The sequence below is a fragment of the Athene noctua genome, chromosome 6 (genome assembly GCF_965140245.1).
Source record: "Athene noctua chromosome 6, bAthNoc1.hap1.1, whole genome shotgun sequence".
Classification (NCBI taxonomy): domain Eukaryota; kingdom Metazoa; phylum Chordata; class Aves; order Strigiformes; family Strigidae; genus Athene; species Athene noctua.
Window position 1 is genome coordinate 13,239,289 of NC_134042.1, and position 25,138 is coordinate 13,264,426.

The 25,138-nt window shown below is 40.4% G+C and overlaps 1 protein-coding gene and 1 long non-coding RNA gene across 3 annotated transcripts in view; one reads left to right on the forward strand and one right to left on the reverse strand.

Moving 5' to 3' along the window:
* Nucleotides 1-21,152, reverse strand: part of RBM25 (RNA binding motif protein 25) — a 34,302-nt gene extending 13,150 nt beyond the window's left edge. The window contains exons 1-9 of one of the 2 annotated variants that reach the window (XM_074909637.1): nucleotides 20,970-21,152; nucleotides 13,696-13,816; nucleotides 9,866-9,915; nucleotides 8,263-8,433; nucleotides 7,905-7,962; nucleotides 6,541-6,701; nucleotides 3,843-4,025; nucleotides 1,582-1,635; nucleotides 1,243-1,326 (exon numbers count right to left, since the gene is read on the reverse strand). In XM_074909637.1, coding sequence (XP_074765738.1) covers nucleotides 1,243-1,326; nucleotides 1,582-1,635; nucleotides 3,843-4,025; nucleotides 6,541-6,701; nucleotides 7,905-7,962; nucleotides 8,263-8,433; nucleotides 9,866-9,915; nucleotides 13,696-13,801 — 867 coding nt within the window. In that variant the 5' untranslated portion in view covers nucleotides 13,802-13,816; nucleotides 20,970-21,152. The remainder of the gene's footprint in view (nucleotides 1-1,242; nucleotides 1,327-1,581; nucleotides 1,636-3,842; nucleotides 4,026-6,540; nucleotides 6,702-7,904; nucleotides 7,963-8,262; nucleotides 8,434-9,865; nucleotides 9,916-13,695; nucleotides 13,817-20,969) is intronic. The other variant, XM_074909638.1, reaches the window with a different exon arrangement.
* Nucleotides 21,153-21,337: 185 nt separating this feature from the next.
* On the forward strand, nucleotides 21,338-23,714 carry LOC141961928 (uncharacterized). The gene is made up of 3 exons (XR_012633843.1): nucleotides 21,338-21,554; nucleotides 22,769-22,987; nucleotides 23,600-23,714. It is a non-coding gene; the product is annotated as an uncharacterized LOC141961928 (long non-coding RNA).
* Nucleotides 23,715-25,138: the final 1,424 nt, after the last annotated feature.

Genomic DNA, 25,138 nt, shown 5'->3' on the forward strand with positions numbered 1-25,138 from the left:
GGCTTGGAATTACACACAATTCTACTGAAGTTTCACCACTGACCAGTTTCACATTCAATTGCTGAGCTTCTCCAGATGATTTCTTCTAGAATTTTTCCCCAGGTTTTTATCTCCAACAACTTCAGTCAAGAGAAAAACTAAGTATGTGTACATACAACAATGTGTAGTCACTTGTGTTTACACTGATACAGTTGCGTGAAAACACGGTACCATCCCCAGTGACTGCATGTGGCAAAGCTGAATAACACGGGCATACTTCACCTTGCTGTATCTTCAACATTTTCTTTAACTTTGATTTGGGGGTATTTTGAAATAAAAGTGTGTGCTCAAAAGAGGAGCTTGCTGATGCTTCCCTAGGCCAAGGGCCAATCCAGTCTTATTGGGGAAAAAATAATACCAACATTAAAATAAGAACATCACATGCATAGCTGTGCTTTACTATCCGCAAGTATCACCTTCCAAAGCAGAGACATTCACAGATGCACTAGCATTAGTGGAAACTTCTGTAAGTGGGAACCCTGAGGTGGGACTTACTGTGCACAAACATTTCCAAGCCAGTTACCCCTTTGCATATTTTTCTGAGGGGGCATCCATAAGTATAATAAAAAACAGAAGCTCATACTTACATCCTATTCCATGTTACTTTCCAAGCTGTGAGTTTCATCTTGCATTAGTCACCATATGATCTCTATCATAATGGTGGGGGTCAATGAATAGATTAGCTTTATGGGAATTTACAGTTCTTCCATGCATCTAAAGTTTGGTAAGTCTGGTAACCACTGACCTAGTTTTAATCTTCCCCCACTCTTAACTTAGAACTATTAAAATAAAAGACTTAAATTTAATTCAAGTTTCAACTCTTCATAAAATCTTGGATTATGTTACAAATCTACCTACAGAAACACACTCAAGTGTATGTCTTATACTGCAGCCCCGTTTAGCCTTTAGTTATAAATATCTTGACTTAATGTATGTGTAGAAACTTAAGTTGTCTTTATTCATGTTAAAGTGAGAAGACTGCAAAATACTCAGTAGCAATCAAAGTCTTAGCATAAAGATGTCAAGGGCCACTTTAACGTGGTAGTTGTCTTTTTTTGACTTGTAAAGAACTACATGTATATTAAACCTCACATAAACATAATTTTAAGTGATACTGCAATGTACTGCTAAATTTTATAATAGTGGTTTTTTTGGATTTTGAAAAAGCCTAATTTGTATCAAGTGCAAAAACAAGAATACTACCTTGTGTGTGTCTCTGAATTTACTGATCTCTCTTGATATCAGGTCTCTTTTGTCTTCCTCCATTTCTATAGCATTTATATCCTCCTAAAAAACAAGGGGGACAGGAGGAAAAGCATTAAGAGCCATCTGTACAGACATAGGAGAACAAGAGAAAAGCTGAAGGTTAGAAGTTTTCAACCAGTCTTGCAAGAGATAAATAAAGTCCTTCTGCAGTACCAAACCTGACAGTCTGATGTTAATGAGTGAAAAAAAAAAAAAAAAAATCAGATGGACAAGAGTCACAAATCTGGCAACTAGCAGTAAACATAGTCATTGTCAAAGCCTACAATGTAAACGAACCTTGGTGATGAGTGGATAAGGTATCAGTGGGGCCACTGGAAATCTGCGGAAAATCTGCGGAAAAATCCACGGAGATTTTTTTTTTTAAAAATAGATTGCACACTACTCTGAAAAACAATGTTTTGTATGTTTGCACTACAAAGCAATATTGTATTGCTGTGATCTCATTTCTTTGATCCAACAAAATTACAGAAGAACCTCGCTAATTCTCCCTTCTCTGAACTACTTAAAATATATAGTGAGGCCTCATATTAGTAAGACCTCACTGAATTACAAGTGTACTACAGGATATTAGTATGCTATGATAGCATCATAAACAAGACTAAGCTACACTTGCCAATATAAACAATCGGTATATTTGCAGTGGGTATATCTTGATTTTATTTACTCGCTAATTCGCAAAATTTGTGAGATTGCACCTACTAATAGTTAGTGCGAATTAGCGAGGTTCCCCCGTGCTTGAAATTGAAAACCAGATTCCACTCACTCTCAGTTCCCCACACACATTTTCAACTCCCCCACATCAGTCATGCTTCATCCAGAACTAACAGATTCTGCTGCTAAAACCAGCGGGAGTCTTCTTCACACCGAGCTCTTCAGGGGACAACAGCCCCAAAGCTGGTGAGTCCACCCCACCCATCCCCCCCGCCAACCATATATCTGCATTCATCTTCCCTTTCCCCCCACCCTCCACAGTCCTTCTCTCCCCTCTCCTTTAAGGACAAGAGAGCAACGAGCTAGGACCATCTCTTCACTCCCACCTCTATTCACACAGGCCAAAAATGGCAACTTCCAAGCTTCTTCTCCTCCTTCCCAGTACGGGAGGGATGATGGGGTGTTAATTTCAACCCACGAGTGCTATGTATTTGAAGAGCTTGTTTGTCTACTTGACTAGCTCAGATTAGCCAAATTCTACGTCATACAGAGCTAGCAGAATATCCCTCTGTCCCAGGGACATATTCAGCATCCAGCTCTTTCAAGACTGCAATGGTCTCTTACAATGTTTAACTACCTGGCATTATTCATGGCCATATATATATATATATCTCTGTATGTACCCACAGGACAATACACATTGTAACAATGCTTGTAACAAAAAAAAATACAGCTGACAGCATTAGACAGTGACTCAATTGTAAATTCTCATCCAAGACAGCATCTTCTCCCAAAGGGAGGGAGAGGAAAGAAAAACAAATTCTCAGCTCAGCACTCTTATACCTCAGGTCAGCCATGGCTAACAATGTTGCGGGGAAGATATACTCACTCCCTGAGGGAGATGTTGCTTCTTGCACCACACTTATACTCCGTAAGCATTTGAAACTGCATTATTGCCTTGGAATAGGTACTTTGCAGAAGACTTAAGGGGGTAAAAATCTTGGTCAAACAATTTTCCAATCTCTTTCATATTAGGTGCAGAATGGTAGGCGTGAAAGCCCGTTTTCCCATGGTTAGAAACTTGGCTGGAAATGCCAAGTCTGAGTTTGCTCATTCTTATTCCCCCTTCTCCAGTTTCTTTTAATCCATAAAAAGGTCATCCACAGAAGCAGGTCTAAACCAGAACATTCATTCCTGCTTAACAGGGTTTTTTGCATTACACAATATATGAAAAACAGCTGATCAAATCCAGCCAAATTGACACATGAGTGTAAAAGTGATTTTGTAAGGCAGGAAGATTACTATATGCCTTTCATCCCTGAAGGATCCCTCCAAGGTATGTGAGGTATACATATACACAATTAATGAAGCGCTTCCATATCTGGGGAGACAGCTGCAACCAGTTGGATGAAGGTGCACTACAAGAATGCATACTTTAAGCAGAGAAGAATAATTTTGTCAAAAACTACCAGAGCAAATTCCTGCCATTACAAAAGCGCCCTGGCATCTTTCAAAGGAAATAAGACAGTATGCAGGAATTCTTTACAGTTGTTTTTTAAGTTCTCATCTGACAAACCCTACATGCACATAAAGATTAAACTGCACTAAACTCAGTATTTCCACCTTCAGAGGGATGAAAGGTCAGTTCAATCCTGCCCAGATTCAAACCTGTTGTGCCAAGAAGTCTAGGTGCTTAGATGCCTAAACCATCCTGAAGTGATGGTGTCTGTAACTGACTAGCTTTCAATGAAACTGCTGCTGACATCAATGCTTGTTGATTTGTTTTCTCATCAGAAGTTTAGGTTTAAAGTATTTGCACAAGGTTTGGCCATTATATAAAGGTGAGTTGAAGAAAAATCTGTTTTGTCCAAAATCAAAACACATACGTCCTCCTTCTTTTCCTTTTTCTTCTTCCTGGGGTGAGAGTCAGATTCCTGGGAGGGGGCATTGAGCTCGCTGGAATATTCTCGTATTAAGACTTCAATGGCCCCTTTAATTATCTGATCTCTTCTCTTCGTTTCCTCATCCAGTGCTTCATCGTCATCATTTGTCGTCTCCGGTCTGGAGTTCTAAGGAAAAATGGCAAAGTAACCGGAATCAACAAATGGACAATAATATCAGAAGTTCACCTTTGATCATCACATTCATGCCCTACAGCATTTACTAAAAACAAGAAAAAAACCAAACCAAAAAACCACAGAAACCAAACCACCTACAAGTAGTTATCAACTGCATTATTTTAGTCAGATCTTTTCACACCAGCAATACCATAGGGATCACAGTTTTACATGTGGAATGGCTGCAGAAAGCAAGTGTGGGATTGCATAATAAAATAGAACAGATAAATGGAGATTAAGGTGGTAGACAGGAAAAGAGAAAGCACACACACGCTCACAGAAAGGCAGTCACTATAGTCCAGCTCTTGGTCAAAAGTTTCTGCCTTGTATCCTCCAGAACTTCAAGTGATTTCAACAGCAGTTCCTCAAAGCCTTAAACTTTAAGTGCCATGCAATACAAATGTCTACCTACATCTTTCAAGCTCCAACTTATAATGTGACAACTATATTAAAGAAACATTGTTAGGGAAAACATTCCTTGCACAGCAAACATTTTCTTATTATTGTTGACCAATTACTTCAGAGTTCTTCATCTTTTTGCCCTCTTCCCCCTTGTAGGGAGGAAAGAGAACACAGACAAAGAAGTGCATCTCACTAAACGTTATATGAAAGGGTAGAATAAAGATCTGCATACTGAGCAAGGTAGCCCACCTCTTGATCCCCTGAATCGTTTAGAAAAATGGAATCTCACCTGAGAATCCAGCTGGGTATCCCGTCCAGCGATAGGTGGTGGGTGGAGTGAGGGGGAGGGAAGGGTCTGATGGAGCAGCAGCTAAGAATGAGGGGGAAGGGAGGATTCAGTTGGAGCTGGAGAGGCTGCCAGGCCAAGGAGGAGCAGGCTGGAAAGAGCTAGAAGGCAGTGACAGGGAGTGGAATTGAAGAGGTCCAGGGAGAAGACGTGATCAGGGAAAGGAGCTAATTAGATAAAGGTTTGCTTGGTGTGTCTCTATAAGAAATTGTGTTGTAGTGTACATGTCTGATTTCTTAATTAAAACAGATTAAAAAGTTGCAACTTTTGGATCTGAGTGGCACAGCACACCAATGATGGTATGAAAGGACTCGCAAGCAGTATGATTACAATACTCTTCATCAATACTCCTTGGCAATTCACAGCCTTTCTTTGCACCACCACAAACAAAAAACCCCCAAACCACTGGGAGTTAATCTCACTCTACAGTTCAATGGAATTATCACATACTGTTGTCTTCACCAAAGCCACAAACAGTACCCTCTGCTTTATTACAATCAATCCCCCAGGACTGACTGTAACCCCCAGGAGCTCACAGTAAACAAAATTCATGAGAGGTACAAGAACCCCACTGATATTTTAAACTTGTTTACAGTATCAGCTGTGAAGCACAGTATTACAGCTGATTCCATACTTCCTTGTTTCCTGTTGGCATGGAAGGGGCAATCAAATCAAACTCATACCTTGGTTAACAGCTAGTACATTACTCCATTCATAACCATTGAAGTTAATCTGCTTTACTGAGCCATTGTATTTAATCCCATACACTGGGTACGCAGTCAAAAATGCATCAAGTACTTCAAATCATCATTATGCTTCTAGTTCTAATTAAATAACATGAAATAAAAGTATTTATGTTCCCACTGTATTTTACACAACCATAAGAACAATTCCAAATTGGAATTTTAAAAATTTACCTGCTACCGTGTGACTACTGTTTTTAATTTTCTGAACAAGAGCCTCTTCTCTTTCATTTAACAGAAAATAGTTTGAAGTACTATCTTAAGGCATATGCAGAACTTTAAAATAGTCACAGACCAAGCCCAACAACTTGATTGTGATGTGAAATATATTATTTTAGCAAAGAAATATATAAAATTCACTTTAACGCAAGTTTGTAAGTTAAGTACCTTTGTATCTCACAAGAATTCAACATATCAAATATCTGCAATTATTACAGAACAGATCCTTAGCTCTAGAAAGGGATGGTACAAAACCAATTTTGCTATCTACTAAACGTCTGTAAGCTACTCACTGCCTGATAACTGCATCATCTATTGAATAATCTACTTCCTTTTCATCAGTTTGTTCTAGAAGATCATCAGTGGAGGGGAAAGAAACTCCAATTCTCCGGAGACAGCTGATTTACAGATTCCAACAATTACTTCTAGAGTTTATATACTTTCAAGAGTTTCTGAACAAAATGAAGCAACAGAATCGTAAGGTATAGCATGTATTCCTATATTTTTAAATGAATTACAGAATTCTAGAGATTCAGTTGTAGCTGACACATAAGTTTGAATGCTGGTGAATTCATAGCTTATACTTCACTGCCTTTCAACATATCTTCACACTCATTAATGTGATTCTGGCAAAACCCTAAACAATTAAAGGCAGAGACAAGAATAGAAACTACGACACACACTCACAATTTGATCTAGCAAGTATGTTACATTGCCCTCCTGCCGAAGTAACACAAGTTGCACATTATACACGTACCCCATTAGAAGCCTTTTTCTTTGCTTTCCATTCATCTAGCTGAGCCTTTGTCTTTGCATCAACTTTGACTAGCAGCTTCTTCTCTCCAATCTGGAGGTCATGGAGTAGTCTCAGTGCTCGCAGTGTGGATTCTGGTTCTTTGTACTCACAAAATCCAAAGGCTGAAATGGATGATTGAAATGAAAAGCAAAAGTGTTAAAGCTCTTCAGGTAATTTCCTTTGTATATAAAAAAAGTGTTTTGAATCAATAAACTGAAACATAAGCACTTTTTTTTTTTAAACTAGGAGTACACATCATAAGAAGTCATAAAGATCACTCACTGCATTAGTCTTTGATGTAACTAACAGCCCAATGAATAAGGTGAAAGCAATACATACACTGTAGATGCCCCACCCCTACAAACATTCAAGGCTGGGCTGGACAGGGCTCTGAGCAACCTGATCTAATTGAAGACATCCCTGCTCACTGCAACGGAGTTGGACTAGATGGCCTTTAAAAGTCCCTTCCAACCCAAACTATTCTGTGATTCTGTGACTGTGTTTGTAAAGCTTTTGACATGTCTGTCTTAACTACCGAATACAGTCTATATGAAGACACATCTCAGGTGGATTTGCAATTGTCTGAAAACCAACAACAGTAATAGACAGCTCATTGTTAACCTGAAGGGAGGGGTATTTCAAACTCGGTTCTGCACAACAGTTACAGAAAGTTGTACATGAGAAAAACACATTATGAGAGCAAAATAAACAGCTTGATCTATAAGAAAGCTGAAGAAACTGAGTTACATCTTAAAAAAAACAGTAAAAAAAAAAGTAAAAAAACCAACCCAGGGAAGATATGAAAATACTAACAGCAAAATTAGTAACCAAAATTGTTTCCTGTATCCGCTGGAGAAAGGTCACACAAAGAAATAAATCAGTTCAATTTGATGATAGGGAAGGAAGATACATTTTACATCAGGAAAACTTCCTTAAGAGAGAAGGGTAATACACAGTAATGGAAGAGACTATTAACAGTGTTGCAGATATGCTCCTTTGTAGGCTATAGTCCAAACTGGCAAACCTTTCTCAGGGATGGTCTATAAACAACTGATTAAGTCTCAGAACAGAAAAGCAAGTAAAATTAGGCCTCCAAGACATCTTCCCCTTTAATCTTTCTCCATTTTATTTTTTTTTCGTTCTGTCTCAATTCCAAGGACAGAAAACACTAGTCCTTTACTAGGAAGTATTTAGCAGTTAAGTATCATATACAGTATCTTGAAAAATAAATGTATCAAGAACAACAATGCATCAGACATTTTAAAAACTGCCAGGTAGTAAATACAAGAGTCTGACTAGAGATTTTGAAAAGTATGAACAATTACCTTGAAGTTTTCCAGATGCCCCTTGTACTCTCTTCCAACTCAAAACCAAGCCACATTTCTGCATTAAAGGGAAATATTAAATAAATATTATTTCAGAACATTACAAAAACTTAACCACTTTTTGCAAAAGATAACATGTAAAAAGGGTAAACACTACTAAAAATAAAAATACATCTATGTTCACTGACATCTACAGCTTAAAAAAGCTGTACTCTTCAATTCCTGCCCTTAAAGTCAAGCATAATGCTATTCCAGTGAGTGGGACTAACTCTGCTTTCGGTTTCAGTCCACTCTTTGTGGGTCATAACTTCATTCATCAGCTAGAGATTAAATTTAACAAGGAGTCCACTCTACTTACTGCTAGAAGCTGCCGTATGAGCATGTCCGAGGCCTTCTCAGAAATGTTGCCTACAAAGACAGTGGTAGTGGGACCGCTGTTTTCATCATTTTCTTTGTTCTTTAAGCCAGGATGTTCTTTTCTGGCTCCTAAATGTTTTCCAACCATAGACACTGTGGTAGGAACTAATACCTAGAAAGAGGGGGAGAGGGTGTAAAATAAGAGTGTTGGGTTGTTTGGTTTTTTTTACGTAAATCCATAAGATGAAAGAGTTGGGGATGCACATGCATTTAAAAATTAAATTTTCATATGAAACTTAGGCTTATGGAGGAAGACACCAATATATGGTTCAGGCTTTAACACAGAAAAGACTGCCATTTGCTGGCAAAGATAGACAGAAAAAAAAAGGTGTACTTGAACATGGCTACTGGAAGATCTCAAGGTGAGCACAGTAACATTAGATATTATTTCTTCTACAAATAACTAATTTGCAGCATTTGAGTCACTGGAACTTAAACTACCTTACCTAACAGTGTAAAAAGGAAGCTGCAAATAGAAGAGTAACTCTGACTCAAAAGGCTTCAATGAACACATGGCAGGTCTTGGAGCGTTCACAGAGTGAACACTACTGCTTTATTTAATTAACACGCAGCCCAAAGCCTCTTTGGGTTAAGGAGCAAACATTTGTAAAATAAACTGTACAGAGACAGGCACTATCATCTTGCTGCACCCCTCTCCTTCCACACTAAATTTAATGCTATATATGCACTGAATCCCCCTTCTCAAAACACCCTTCTAAAAGTGTCACTTAATAAAAATTATCTTAATCAGAGAACTGAATAATGCATTTGTTCAGGTATCTTTGTCTTAAATGCACTGATTTCCGTGACCATATCCTTCTGTAACAGATAATACAAGCTGTCAAGAAATTCAGTATTTTGGGGAGATTTCACTTGTGCAAAATTGCAGAATGGTAATTCACCTTGACTCCAAGAAGTAACCTTTGTATTTTAAAGAGCACTTTCTTTTGCCCCATAAATCATAAAACTTCCTTCAAACTAGAAATTAGTAAGACAAACAAAGAGACCTTTCTCTCATATGCTCTTCCACATACGCATCTTAGATGCAACTATTCCTTCCCCTGCAACATGGGGAAAGAAAGCTCGTTGGTAAGCTTGTCAACACACATCTTTCTGGCTAACTCAGCAGTGCTGCATGACAGCCTTATAAACCTGGATGAGGTGATACCTCCAGAGCACTCTTGTTAGGTCACCAAAATCAAAAGCAAGAGACCTGAAACCTAACTGATCTAACTGTACTGTGTAGGAAAACCATGTGTGACCCAAAGGCAAAGCCTAAATCATTGTATTTCAGAGAAGTACATCTTCTTGCAAGAACAGTAATTGCTTCACCTTTGCAGCTAGCACCTCCAGACATTACTTCAAATTTTGTCTAGGTCAGAAATTAACATAATATTTGCTTAACAGTTGCATTCAAAGTGAAGCATTTCCTTTCATAGTATGAACTCTGATGGAATAGAGCAAACAAAAAATACTGTTGACATCTACTAAATTTTCCTCTCCATTTTATTTTGCTATCATCTCATCCCCACTGTAATACTTACGGTCGGAGCAGGAGCCATAATGCCCATTGGTACAGGAATCATAGGGGTCCCTAAGAAAGACAAGACATTAATATTAGTCTGCCCTGTTGAGATTGGTTTATTTGTATTCATCAGTAATCACAGACATGCCTTCCAAACCAGACAGCAATTTTTGGTCAAATAAGAATTTCACAGTGTTGATTCCCAGTAATCTCTTAAGTATTCAAGCACAGCCCAAGTACACTAACATACCATGTGCATCCTGGTCACTTTTAACACACTACCATTTCAACTTTGATCATCACAAACAAGTCTATTTTCAAAGCACATTCAAACCACTGTACTGTTCTAGAAGATGGCTGCATGATGATTGAGGCAGGGAATTCCAAAAACAGAGCAAAAGCAGATGAAGTCCTACTGATGATAATCTCATTCCTGACTTGCTCAGTTCTCATAGAACAATCGATTCTGCATACAGATTAGGGATGCAGTTCCATGGAGGATGCCACTAGGCCTCATGCTACTATTTATGGAATAGCATAATAAAGGTGGCATAGAAAACATCAATCCAGAAGCTCCCTACCTGCTAATACTTGATTTGGCAGTCTCTAAAATTTAACTTACAATATTTAATCAAGTGAAACTATGTAATACCCTCTTTCCCACTACGAAATCCACTGACAGCTTTAAGTACTACCATGTGAACCAATTATCTGATCATAATAAAAGCTGTTTGTCTTTCCACGTCAGCTGCTAAAGGAAGTTAAAGATATTAAGTGAATGGATTTCAAAACTATTTGCTGGCCAGTAAAGACATTGAGACTCAAGAACTACAAATGAAGTGTATCTCATATTCTTCAGAGAAATACCCTCTAGGGATTCTAGATCTCTGTTTTTCATTTTACAAAAAACTTTCTTCATCTTTCACTCTCAATCCTCCTCTTTTGATCCTTCCCTTCTCCATCTCTCTTTCTGCTGTTTTCATAAAATCCTAACCAAGCTTCTGCAACCCACTGTTCCTGGACTTGTTCTCTCACTTTCTCCAGTGCTTAGTCCTGAAACAACACTACTTCTCAGACACCCTCTCCAGCCTTCTCTTCATCCACTCTGGTTTTGCTTTGATTCCATCATTTTTTTTCTCCAACACTCAGTCCTCTTCCTCAGTCCCTTCATATTAAAGTCATTATTACCTCCTATCCTTCCAAACCATTCAGAGAATCAGAAGGTGTATTGCTCTCCCATGCTCTCAGTTTTAATGCACCATGGCAACTGATAGACTGAAGGAACTATTCCAAGACAAGAAAGGCCTTGGTTGTGCAGCCCTATAACTATTGTAACTGTATTTACCATGATGCTGAAATTGGATTTTAAAGTTACAACTCAGTAAAGATACTTGTGTTATCACTAACAGTTCTCTGAAACTACCAGCCCAATGCTTAGAAGCCAAAAAAAAACCCCAAAAGTCCACTAAAACGCTGGGCATCATCAGCAAACATACTGATGGATCAAGACCACAGGCATCATTCAGCTGCTGTACAAAAACCTGGTGCGACTGTGCCTTGGCTACTGCTTACAGACCTGATCTCTGCCAGCCAAGAACTACACACAGCCTTGGAGAAGAACAACTACATGACTTAAGTGTTGAAGCAGCTGCTTTACTAGGAAAGACTCTATGCTCTGAGACTCTTCAAGTGTGTAGGTTTGCAAGGCAGGTGTATAAAACCACAAGACACAACTTGCCCAACTCCCACATCAGAACCGGGGCAGTAGGGAAATGCTAAGTAGGCAATGAGTTTGAAGACAGATATAAGAAAGTAGCACTTTAAATAGCAGTCAATGAACTTCTTAAATTTGGCACAAAAGGTGACAGTGGAGATGGACAGTATCGTCAGGTTCAAAAAATAATATCAAAATGTTCATGAATAACAGGTCCGGAAAAAGATAAAGGAAAAATGAAAGATCATACTCTTAATATCCCTAACACTACATCTGTATGAGGAACAGAGAGCAGATAGGTGTACACGTCCACCCTAAATACCATCTTGTATTCCCACTGCCCAGACAATGCATCAGGCTATACGGACTGCTCGTCTGAACCACTACACCATTTCTTACACAGGAACCATAATTTTTTACATCTTAATGGCATCCAATAATATTCAGAGATGACAAGAGATATCAGAATCACCTCCTTATCAAATCTTCCACACTCAGAGATGGAAATGCTAGAACTTCTTTATTTTAAACAGCCATATTTTTAAGCAAAGTGAAACACTTTTCATAACTTCATTCTTACACAAGCAAACTGCTCTAGCTGAACCTTTTCCAAAAATTATAGGATGAGTAAGATAACTAGAACATGAAATTTTGGCCAAACAGCTGAAGATATTATTATTAGCCACTAAAACTGTTATCTTACCTATGGAGTAACTTCAGAGTAGACTTTCATAAAGCCACTGTGGCATTTTCAACTCTACTGATATACTTGTGCTAAGAAATGAGAGACTCATATCCTCTACATGTCGAAATACGTTATCTGCACAGGTAAGTAAATCGTGTTCTAGTGTGCAGAGGAAAATTTAAATCTTGACTAATACCAGACTCCTCCACTCTACATACTGTTTGGATTACTAATACTGAAACAAGACTAGTTATATAAAAAGTCAAACACAGCAAGAGAACAGAAAGGTCTTTGGCGCACACACTAAGAAGCAAACGTTCAGAGCAGAAACTTGTATCAGACATTTTAAAACATTCTTCAGAAAGCTATTTTTAAAAGCATCTGGTGTTTTTCATACCAGTGTATATAAACTGGAGCCAGTAATGATAAAGAGGTATGGTTTTAAAATTTAACCTGAGATTTTTTGATGGCAGAATGCTACCTAATCAAGAACTCTGCCTTTAGCAGAAAACAGGTAACACCCCATGGATCTCAGGGAAAAAAGTTCAGAAAAATTAATGCAAGTAAGGATTAGCCTGATGAATGGATGTGTACAAACCATTCCTGAGTTCAGTCATCTGGTTTCTGAATACCTTAATTTTCTACAAAACACTTGGGCACAACACAGCTTAAGACCATATAGACAGATTTTCTGCAGCCCTTGTCATGAATTTCAGAGAGGTAATTCTCTGATGCATTTCTCATTCCCACTTGCTCTATGGTTTCCTGCCTTCAGTCACTGTTATCTATGCTGGGAATGTACAAAAAGAAGGCAGTTCCAAACCAATTAAAGTCTCAACTCAAAAAGACAGAGGTTGATCTTACAGATGAACAAAGGGAAGAAAGATGGGATTCATTTGGGGAAGATCAGAAAGAAAGAGGAACGTAACAGTAAGTTCGCAAGATGTGTGGAGGAAAGTAAGAAGCAGAATAAAAGTGGAACTAATTAAAAAGTGGAGAACAACAATGCAAACTGTTGGAGCTTCTCTGAAAGTTACTCCTATATTTTTACACCACACGTACTCAGTGTACCCAACTGTATCCGAAGGTACTACTACAATGGCTTATTTGAAAGGAATTGAAAATCATTAAGTCTGCTGTCAAAACAGTGGCTCTTAGAATACCTAACATTAACAAAAATCATCACCTAGCTTCAGCATTGGAAAAAAGGTCCAAGACAAAGTCTGGTATTGTCTCTAATGGTTTGATTTCTGGTCAGAAGTAAGCAGCTTTTGGAAGACCAAAAGGAGCTTGCTCACATGACATGATCTGTGGGTAAACTACACACTCAACTGCAATGTACACGGACCAGTTACTGAAATAAGACACAGTAACTTTTGTAAACAATACAATTCAGAATAATAAATGGAAATTTACTTCTACAACACTTACATATACTAACATAACTTACCAGGAGGTACAGGTGGAGGAAAGCCAGGAAACTGTGGAGGTGGGATCCCAGGGGGAAGCGTTGGGATTCCCATAGGAGGGCGATTCAAATGAGGTGGAAAAGACATTCTTCCAGTCACAATCTGTCAAACAGATAGAAAAGGAAGCTTGTACTAATCAGTTCCCAAACGTGATATTACAAAGGCAATGCAAATAAGTGTCCAAAATGATTTTAGATCTTTGTACAGACACATAACTACAAACTAAAAATATTTTTAATTCTTTTTCTTCAGGTACTCATTAAGTCACAAAGTAGTAGAAGTCTTCTTTCACAATGAAAAACAGCACTTCCAGGAAAGTGTTTCAGAATAAAGTGAAAAACAAAACTGTATCTGGCTCCTCGTACCAATGGTTTACAAGCAGTGTGACTTAAACAGCATTTAACAGTTTGTCTGGTTTCTTTAAAATAAACTTATCTTTGCAGCATCTAAAAACAGAAGTAATCTTGTAATATATTTTCCATAAAGCAAATAGTTCTCTTGTACCATAAATGATCACACACAATACAAATGTGGAACAAGATGAGAGAAAGAACTGGGACATCCCAATGCTCAGCATTAACTGGAATCGTATTTAAGATGACACTTGGGGAGTCTCCAAATTCCACCAGAGACAGTTAAAAGTTTGGAAGAGGGTTCTCTGAACTTTTTTTAACTTCCCAGTTCACACATCTTCTAGAGCTCAACTTGAGACGATAGCCTGTAAGCTGAGAGTCAGTATTCTACCATGAAACGATTGTTTTAATATCATTTGCTATTCAGATTATTATGATGTGTGTATTATTGACCCTGTAACAGACACAACCCAATAATAAAAAACTCAAAATCACTCTTAACACAACTAACAAGGCATGTCTTCTTGCGTCCAATGTTATCTCAGCAACCTTACATGGTCAAGTCTTCAAAAAAAAGTTGGCCCTCAGTTGCTATAAAAACAAAACAGGTCACCAGTATTACTGCTGAGCATATAGGTACATTTGCACGGAAGCACTAGAAGAACTTAAAACACACTGGATCGTGTGAATATGCATCACAAAGGCACAATGTCACAAGCGACAGGAGCCCAGGTAGCTGTCTGTGCAAGCATCTGCATTTCTCAATGACCGTACAGCCTGCTTTACAACCTACAGTACCAGGTCTTCACTGCAATTGTTTTCCAAGCAGGCAACCGCAAGTCAAAACCGAAGCAGGCAGCCTTAAGAAAAAGAGTTCTGGTAAGCAAAATTCCGATACGTACAACAGACCCGTAGATTATAAAATGCTTTCCCCAGCTTCCTGGCACTGAACGCTTAAGAAAGAGGAAAGGAGCTTTGCTGGAGACAGAAGTGCCTCCCATACAAGAGCAGGCAGTTAATGACAGTCTGAAATACTAGAAGTAAGAGCTAATATCAATACTCTCCCACAATACATTTGAAAGAGCTAAAAAATTATAATAAGAGAATCATGTAGCAAAACTTTATTCCCACAAAGACTGGAAACAACTATGAGAGATAGATAGCGGACTGGAGAGCATGAAAGGGAAACCCAAACGCATTTGGTAGTACCTCTGAACATCAGAACTTACTTACTCGGTTAAGAACACTTATGTGACCCTATAGCATAATTCACTCAAAGTCACATTTACAGCTACATCACTTACAAGAGGTTTGTGATAATGACATTCATTAATTGGCCCCAAAGGGCACTCATCAACATCTCACCAGGAGAAAAGATAAAATGCTCCTGTGACACAAGGTCTAAGATGGTAAAAGAAGCAAGAAAGCAAATGCAAGCACTCCTTCAACAGTTCAGTAAGATTATTTTATGCAATATAAGAAACATTAATCCTTATTTTCTTCCCCCTTAGAATCCATATGCCTAAAAACACACTTCCTCTCTATCATTCTTCAATTTTTAAAATGGAACAGGCAAAGAAAAGCAGCAAAAGTGTACTGATAAAACATCTTGGGTGGAAGAATATGGTTTATTGTCTCTTCAGACTACATGCACATCCGCTGACATTCCTCTAGAACGTGGAACTTAAATGGTGTGGAAGGGAACAGAACTCCCTTATCCGCCTTGGCATCACTATTTCAAACTTTTTCCACCAAAAAAATCAGTCAACAGTCCCAGGTAAGGCAGGAAACTAAGATCTTTGAAGCTCTCAGACAACTGGACAAAATTTAAAGCTGTTTTGTAGCACGATGGTAGAGTAATAAGCTATTGGGTTTGAGATGGTTCTAAACAGGCTACAACAGTGTTACACCATCTGAGGTCCCAAAGACATTATGGAATGGTCTGTTAAACAAAAAAGAACAACTGGGAAAGTAATTTTCCAGGCTGCCTGTAGGTGCAGTCCCTTCTCTTGCTCTGATAAGCACTTTACCTGAGACAGCATTTTGGAGAAGCTAAAAAAAGGGCCTGGGGACTAAGAGGTGAAACAGTTGTTTGAATTAAAAGATACTGAAACATGCTGTACTCAATGGATGTTGCATATGCACACAGGCAAATCTGTTGTTTTTGGTTTGTTCTGTTTTTTTGTTTTTAATTTAAATTTAAAAAGCAAAGATTTAGCAGACATTGAAGTAATTGTTACTACATAAAAGGAACAAGGCAGTTAAGAAGGGATCAAATTTAGTCTTTCAATCTTCTAGTCATGATGTGAAACACACCGTCATCTGTAAGGCTCCAACAAACCATTTTACTTGAAGCACTCTGGTCTTATTTTTTTTCGTGTTTGTACAGTTATTTTCACAGCAGCTAGAAAGCTGCTCTGTTACTGACTTAATTCTCGCATGGACTGATCCTAGCACCTCTGCCGTCTGTGCCACTGAAGAGCAACACTAGAATTAAAGGAAGTATTTGTCTCTTTCTTGCTACTATATGTAACTATCAGTGTGAAACTGGCAGAGAGAACAGCTTAGTTCTGTTTCTGTTATGAAAACTGTGAGGATCAACAGATACCAAAATTGAAACTGCTCGCTGGAGAAGTGAGAGATCTGGACAAGAGAGGAAGACACACCCAGTTCGTTACTGGAGACAAGATGCTATAATCAAGGGAACTGCGTAGCACACTTTTTCTGTCAGCAGCTAGAGAACACAGAAGAAACATACATACTTTTCCAACAGTCAAGAGGGGCCTCTGACATCAAATTTATAAGAAACTACAAAGCAAGGGTTAGGTATGGAAAGTTACAAGATGCTAAGCTGGGTCTAAGTAGAATACAGTTGTAGAAGTCTCAGGAACAGCATCTTGAATTTCTCTGTAGACTGTCCTACTACCCTGCCAGTACAGTTCAGTGATCAGTATTTGCTGTGGTCTCTGTATTGTATACGGTGATCTTCAAATTTCCCCAATATATTCAAATGTGTAATTAAGGAACTAAAGAGTCCTGAGATATTTTTAAAAACTTAGTTGACTTATTAAAGTAGCACCTCAAGTGAAATTGGATGTAAGCAGCATTCTTGACAGCTGCACTTCAGCTAGCAGCTCTTTAAGTGGAATTAAGTTTGTGAATGTTATAGTGATCACAAAGATATAGGGGTAAGAAAAGCAGTGAGCATCTCGCCTGAAATATTGAGATAACGACATCTTCAGTCCCCAAAATGATGGATTTATGTCAGGTCTCTGACTCAAAGTGTAGACAATTTAGGCCATGTCCATGCCAGCAAGCAGGGCAGTACAACGGGAGCATGTCTGTTAAACAAAACAGATGGAGCTGAGACCCTAATGTCCACACTACACGTTTTGGGGAGGCTCACCCCACTGGAACAAATGCCTGTTTGCAGGTAGGAGTGCATTTTCTGATATATTTTCATCCAAAAGGAATACAGTTCCTCCACTGGAATAGTGCAAACCAGTATGAAAAAAAGGTTTCCCAGGTAAGGACAACTGCAAGGCTTCCTTCAAAAGCACACTCCTGATCCAAGTTAACACAGGAATGTAAGTGCATACTTTCCTGGCCTTAGGCAATTTTTGTAAGCTGCAGATTAATAATGTCATGAGTGGCAAAACATCTAAGCTTACTCTAAGCAGACCCAGCTCAAATCCAGCCCAAGTTATTAACTACAACAAGTGCTGCACAAACACAGCTATAACATTCCAGGTTCAACTTTGGCCTAGAAGGAGTTCAGTTGCTTTCATACGCTGCTTTTCTGAGTTAATAAGTCCTGGTGGAACCTAACGCCATGTAGAGCCAGCTGCACCAATCTTCTGAAACTCTGAGAGGGTACAGGGATACCCATACTGCTCTTAAGGTTTGGCAAAATCCACCGAGACTTGTTAATTCTGACTCAGTGCTATCCCTGCTGGGACACAGCTCTGTCCATTAGAGGCACGATGGCAAATGCACAGGGCTGGCCTGAGGGCATGCTGGACTCTAGTGTCTGAGACCACGCAGAATTACTATGAAACAAGGGTCACAATCACTCAGACATCGCTGCCCCACGCTTCTTTATTATCTTTGAATCCCAGAAGTCCCAACAAGAGGGGACTGACTATGTGAGAAGATTGTATTGGTCTGGCTGTACTGTATTTTTTTAAAAACCATAGTATTCTTTAAACTTTTTTTATTTACCTGATTTTTTTAATAGAGGGGTGAAGAGATGTGTCATAAACAGAAGGTAGTTTCATAAAATGGTATCCAATATATTTTAAACTGACAATTTTATCACCTACTCAGGGCAGCACCATAATTCTACCAGTGTCACAGGATTTAATTTCCTTACTATCTCTTCACACTTTTATTTAAAAATCCAGAAAACATTTTAACCATTTTAAAAACAGCTAAGTTCCCCATGAAACAGTTACAACACTTACTGTTGAGCTGCTGTTATACTAAACAAAGTTAACTGTAAAAATCCTGAAGTCTTAATGCATAAACAAACAATGTGTTTTCAGAATACGTACAGGTAGTGTCATAACAGCAGTGACAGTATGGCTGATACAGCTTGATTTCATTTTGCCTGATTTTAACTTCTCTTCAACATTTTCCCAATACAATTCTTCTGTACCACAAAAAATCTGAACACTTAGTCTAAAATAACTAAGTTGCACGAAATAGCTTGACAAGCTAGTCCCCAAAATAAGGGAGCAGTTAAGCGCAAAACTTGTTTGGAATTTTTTTCTTTTTTAATGAACTACAATCCAGCTTTGATTATAATCTTAACATTCAGAGTATTACAAGAGCACCTTACAAAATCCAAACGCCTGCTAAGTGTGTAACACTATGATATCCAGTAACGCCCTGGTTAAACAGATGTTATACCAAGACATTTGATTTGTATATCCATGCTTCACTGAAATGTCCCTATAGAAAAGCTTTCAAACATAAACATGTTTTTAATGCTTTTTAAGAATTAGAGTAATTCTTAATAAGAATCGTAAAATGTTTTGGCATTTAATTCTAATGTCAATACTGAGGCAGCAACAGAGATGAATAATAATTTCCTCTCATTTATGACTAAGTATTGTATACATTTTGTGTCATATGATGGGTGCAGCTGAGCAACAGACATATTTTCAGAAGCAACTGGAGAAAACATATGCAGTAAACCAACCTATTCAAATTAGTACTGTTACATAGGCTTTTACATCAGCCTCTACATGATTTTTACAGGATTTTTAAGCCATTCCATTACAAAAATAACCTCATAGTTTGTCAGTCATTGAAGATACTGTTTATATTATTGCTTCACACCAAAAAAAACCTTCTCTGTAAGAAAAATCTTTTATTTCAAGCCAACTCAGTGAAAATGTCTACTTTCTCATATAGCCCTACAGTTTTCTCCAAAATTGCCTGCAAGCTAAGCAAGGCATCAATGTCAAACAGACATGGGAAGAGATAAAACAGATTAGGATTTTCTAAGTGTGTTTATTTCTGAATAAGCAAAACTAGTATTTGCTCAAGTCGGTTATTCAGAGGTGATCTAGAAAGCGTACACTAGCCACAAGGAAATAAATTGTATCCCAAACTATTACTATGAAGCAACAAAGAAGCAACACACCCAAACAAAAGCCTCAGTCCGAAAGCCCTTTAACTAGGGCTCCATTAAGCATGTCACCAGAACTTTAACATCTTTGATTTAGTTCCTAATTCTGTGCCTCTGCACCCATATGAAGCCCTAGTCAGTCAAATAAGTGATTCTTCACTAACTTTGCTATTAACTCTTTCCAAAACACAAACGTGGCTGTGGTATTACAACATTTATGTGAATGGGCACTCGAAAGACAGAAGCAAAGAAACGTGAAGCGCTGTATACGGTGCCACTCCTTTACTGGGATAGTAAAAAACTGTCCTGTTCTTCCTTCTTTGAATTTATTCTGGACCACCTTCCATAAATGCTGATGCAGTATCTGAAGCAATGCTTTCCCACCTCACAAAAAATTACTAAAAATCCGTGTGCATGCATTTTTAATCTGAATAGACTGAGAACTCTACAACTTTAAACCCACGTAAGACCCGCTACCAAAAAAAAGTTAGTTGCGTTCGGGATGCTCCCTGTATTTAAACAAACCCCCTTTTTTTCTTTCAGGCAAAAGTCTTTTTCTATAATGGAGAAAGACATGATGAGAAAAACATGCCAATATGCACATCACAACTGCTACCGACCCGGATGATTCACTCGGATTCTTTCACGAACAAGCTACTAACACGTGTTTTAGGATGACCACCCCACTCCGCACTAAACACATTAACTTCCCCGCCGCGATCCGCTGGAAACACGTTTCCTCGCACGACCCGCTTCCCCGACATCGACAAGCAAAACCCCAGCGGCCATCGGAGGCGGCCTGGCCCAGGCCGGGGACCAGTTTCGGGCGCCGGCAAAGGTCCGCCACGGGCTCGTCCGCTCGCACCTGAGAGACGCAGGGCCTCGTCCCGGGCGTGCGATGGGCTCCTCTCGCCTTCCGCGGCGCCGCCCGCCGCCCCGCCCGCCGGGGCCGGCTCCCCGCCGCGCCTCCGGGAGGCGGAAGGGACACCCCCGCCTCCTGGGCGGGAGAGGAAGCCGAAGGCCCCTGCCGCCCGCCGCCACCCTCCCGCCAGCACCTCCCCGAGGCCGCTCACCCATTCCTCCTCGCCACTAGGCCCAGGCCGCCTCCCCGCCGCGAGGCCGCCGGCGTCGCCACGGCCCAGGGTGCGGGGGCGCGGCAGAGCGGCCTCGGCCCAGCCCCGGCCGCGCCTCCTCTCAGCGGGCGGCCGAAGCGCCGCCGCCGCCGCCTCCGCCTTCCCTCCCCCTCCCGTCCCCCCTCACTTCTCACCCCTTCGCTGCGGAGCAGGAGCCGCGTCCGGAGCGTCGCCGCAGCCCCTCCGCGCCGCGCGGGTCGGGGATGGGGTCGGGGGACGCCGCTGGGCCGCCTGAGGCCCGGCTGGGAAGCCCCGGGGCGCCACTAGGCCGCGAACACACCGCGCCGAGCCGCCGCCGCCGCGCTGCGCGGGGTCATGTGACCCGCCCCTTCCGTCGGCGGCCCGACCTGCACCGCGCCGCACGATCATAGAGGCGGCCGTGCCAGAGCGCCCTCCCGCGCCGCAGCCAGACAATGGCGCCCAACCATAGAGCGGCGGCGGCTAGAAGGGCATAGAGGGAGAAGAAAGGCGTCCGGGCTGCCGCCATCTTTGCTGGGGGCAGGTGATGCGGCGCTTTGACCCTGTTCGGAGCGTCGCCATCTTGAGGTCAAACACCGTCGCTCGGGGGCTGATGGCCCTGGGAAGCTTCCCGCTGTGGGTTAGCACCGGCTGCTGGCGTGCGCCCCTCGCCCTCCCGCACCGGCTCGGTTAGTGCGGGGTGCCATTTCCTGCTGCCGCCCTCTCGGGCCAGGCTTAGCTGCGACCCAGCCGTGACAGGGGTAGGTGCAGGCTGTACCCGCAACCGGAGCCGTGGGGGAAATGCGCCTATTGCTCTTAACAGGCTATTAGTAAGGAGAGAACACGTGTTTTAGCTGTGTTTAGCAAATTTTTAAGGACCTAGAAAGCTAAAACTAAAAGCAGTCTTATGGTCAGTGTGTGTAAAGATACATAATCATAGAATGGTTTGAGTTGGAAGAGACCTTTAAAGGTCATCTAGTCCAACCCCCCTGCCACGGGCTGGGACACCTTCCACTAGATCAGGTTGCTCAAAGCCCCGTCGAGCCTGGCCTTGAACACTGCCAGGGAGGGGGCAGCCACAGCTTCTCTGAGGAACCCGTGCCAGTGTCTCACCACCCTCACAGTGAAGAATTTCTTCCTTATATCTAATCTGAATCTACCCTCTTTCAGTTTAAAGCCATTACCCCTTGTCCTATCCATACACCCCCTGATCAAGAGTCCCTCCCCAGCTTTCCTGTAGCTCCCTTTAAGTACTGGAAGGCCACTCACTGTAAGTTTTACCCAGAGCCTTCTCCTCTCCATGCTGAACACCCCCAACTCTCTCAGTCTGTCCTCACAGGGGAGGTGCTCCAGCCCCTGATCATCTTTGCGGCCTTCTCTAGACCTGATTCAGAGGTCCATGTCCTTCTTATATTGGGGGCCCCAGAGCTGGACACAGCACTGCAGGGGTGGTGGGGTGTCTCACCAGAACGGAGTAGAGGGGCAGAACCACCTCCCTTGACCTGCTAGCCATGCTGCTTTTGGTGCTTAGGATATGGCTGGCTTTCATGGAAGGCAGTATCTCTGCTAGAAAAAAACCTAAAGACTTACTCTGTAAGTAAAAAGAGCAGGCACCAGCATCTTAGGCAGCCATATGTTCAGCAAAAAGATGTCACTGTTCTATATAAAGCAGGTGGGCCTAGCCATGGTCTACAACTAGTATCTTCCCTGACCCACTTCCAGCATTTAGATTACCTTAAGAGACAATTTAAAATGTACAATTCCCCCTGACATTACATGTGAGACCGTAGTTGCTGTAGTTACCACAATGATGGCAAGCAATTGCAAATGGAATGAGGAAGTGACTGTGAATGGAAAGAAGGTGGTCTTACAGACAATACTGAGGTAGACCACAACATGAGCATATGTGCACATTTTGGATCAGCTAGGGGGAAAAAAAAATAATCTTACTCTCTCTATATTACATTTTCCACAGTTCACATACACTGTTGAAGGAAAAGCGCTCAAAAGACAAGAGTCTAATAGCACTCCCCTCCACCTGTAATGGCAAGAAAAGCATTGGAACTGTTGAATTCTTCAGTACAAAGAAGATTAAATCTATCTGACTGATGTCACATGTGCTACTGAACAGTTAACAACGGAGCTGGAACTAAGGTCGTGTTCATCACCTTGCTTTAGAGGATGATGTAAAAGGGTAAATATTTTAGCAGTAACAGATTTAGGAAATAGTTTGAGATTGAATGCAATTCCTTCCCCCATCAGAAAGAGCATTTTTACTTTCTGTTAATTACAACTCATTCCATGCAGCCTGCATATCTCCCTTCCACTAATAAAAGTTTAGTAACTGCAGTACTGAATGTTAATATTTCAAATAATTTATAAACATACTAGGTAAGTAAAAATAATAGTCATTTTGCAGCTTGCAGCAAAACCAAGGAAAAGAGAAAGGCTGTCCGAGTTTCCTGCTTCTATGTTCTTGTCTCAGATCGAAACTGTTACCTGCTTAAAAAAAAGTGAAATCCAAACTCACTTGTACTGCTGTAACAAGGTTTTATTTACAGGAAACATTGCAAAGGCTTTCCTAATATGTTCATCTGCTTTGTTTAGCCAAAGAAATAGACCATTTTGCATTTACTCTCCTTGTACAAATTATGAACTTCAGCCTCTAATATCCTTCCTAATCAAGGAAGAATAGCATCAGAAGCATCCGGTAAAAATAACTACTTCCGCATCTCTACTCTTTCTGCTATTGAATTTTAGCATTACCTACACCTAAACCTATCCATGTTATCTTTTTACCCTTCAGCTGTCAAACTGAGGTCCCACTTTCCAGATACTGATCACAGGTCACTTTATTCAGTTCCTTGCTGCAGACTCTGGAGTTTCATGCTCAAGCTAATCAGGAAGAGTGCAAAAGATGGATTTTAATATTAAGGCCAAAATTAAAAGAGGTGCTTTTTATGTCTGCAGATTGTTTTGCATTTCAAGCGTGAGAGGTCGTTCCAAACATGCTAGGCAGCATCTCAGGGTACAGGGGTCAGATTGTTTCTAGGCTGTGCAACATTTTAAATGTTTTAAGGGTGGAACAGAGTTCCAGTCCACAGCTCCAGAATCACTGGCTGAAAACTATCTACTACAGTGGTGAAAGAGTATGGTCTTTATAAAAATGTGACTAATCACTGGGATCCTGGATTCTTATGGCTCATCTGCTCCAACCAATGCAAGTTCCTCTCTTTCTTCAGTATATGCTATGTTACTCCCATGGAAAACAGTAAAACTTGTTTTCAAGGAGCAGCTGGAATTGATTTTTGACATAAAACAAAACCAAATTTATGGTTATAAGTAGGACATTTAAAAGAGGAAATTAAATTTACGCTTCCTATTCCAGGAGCAGCAGTGCTGCACTTTCTCTAAGAGAAGTAGGAAACAGTGGGGGATGAAAGTTTATGCTTTATGCAGAAAATAGTAACTAGCACAACTTTGTATGTTTTGTAATATTTTAAATAAGAGTAGCCTTCAGGTATTTTTTTTTTTTAACACCACAGAATGAATAATTACATCTTGTTTTTTCTTCCTCATACCCTTTAATCACTCCCTCTCTCACATTACCAGCCTAAATACAGCCACTTAGAGGCAGATAGATCCCTTAGATACCAAACTCTCATTGATTTATTCCTTGGCTCCCCATGAATAGTACTGTGATATTTAAAAGTTTCTACCTTGTTTGTATTAAACATATACACTATCCAGGATTTTTTTCACTGTGAAGGCATTTGGTTCAGCAAAAGTTTATTCCTATAGATGTCAGTCTACTTAGTTAATATTTCCTGCAAAATACTGAATGAAAATACATAATTGTAATAGTATGAAAGAGAACAGGGAAGGCAGTTATTTGCCAATCTTCAGTCATTCATCATCACTAAACGACATACAAGATAAATAGATAAACATACACAAATACACAAAAAAATATACACAAATATATATACTAGAAGAAAAGTCCTTCAGCAATACACCCGATTTCAGACAGGGCCTCGGTCACTCCTAGTGTTAGGAACTTCCCTGATGCCTTATTTCTGTGGTAATTGGTCCTGCTGACTCAGTTTTGTGAACCTGTGATACTTGATGATCACTGCTGTCTACATGGATATCCAGCTACGTAATTTGGCTCCCTCTCAAAATTCTTTGTACACAACCAAACCAGGGTACCAAACAACAGGGCACGTTGTGCTGCCTGTCTATGGCCATCAACATGCAAAGTCCACTGAAGCGAAACAGTGCGTCTCCTTCCTCCAACGAGGTAACTATTAGCATTTGATCCAAGCATCCAGCCCTAAACTCTGGT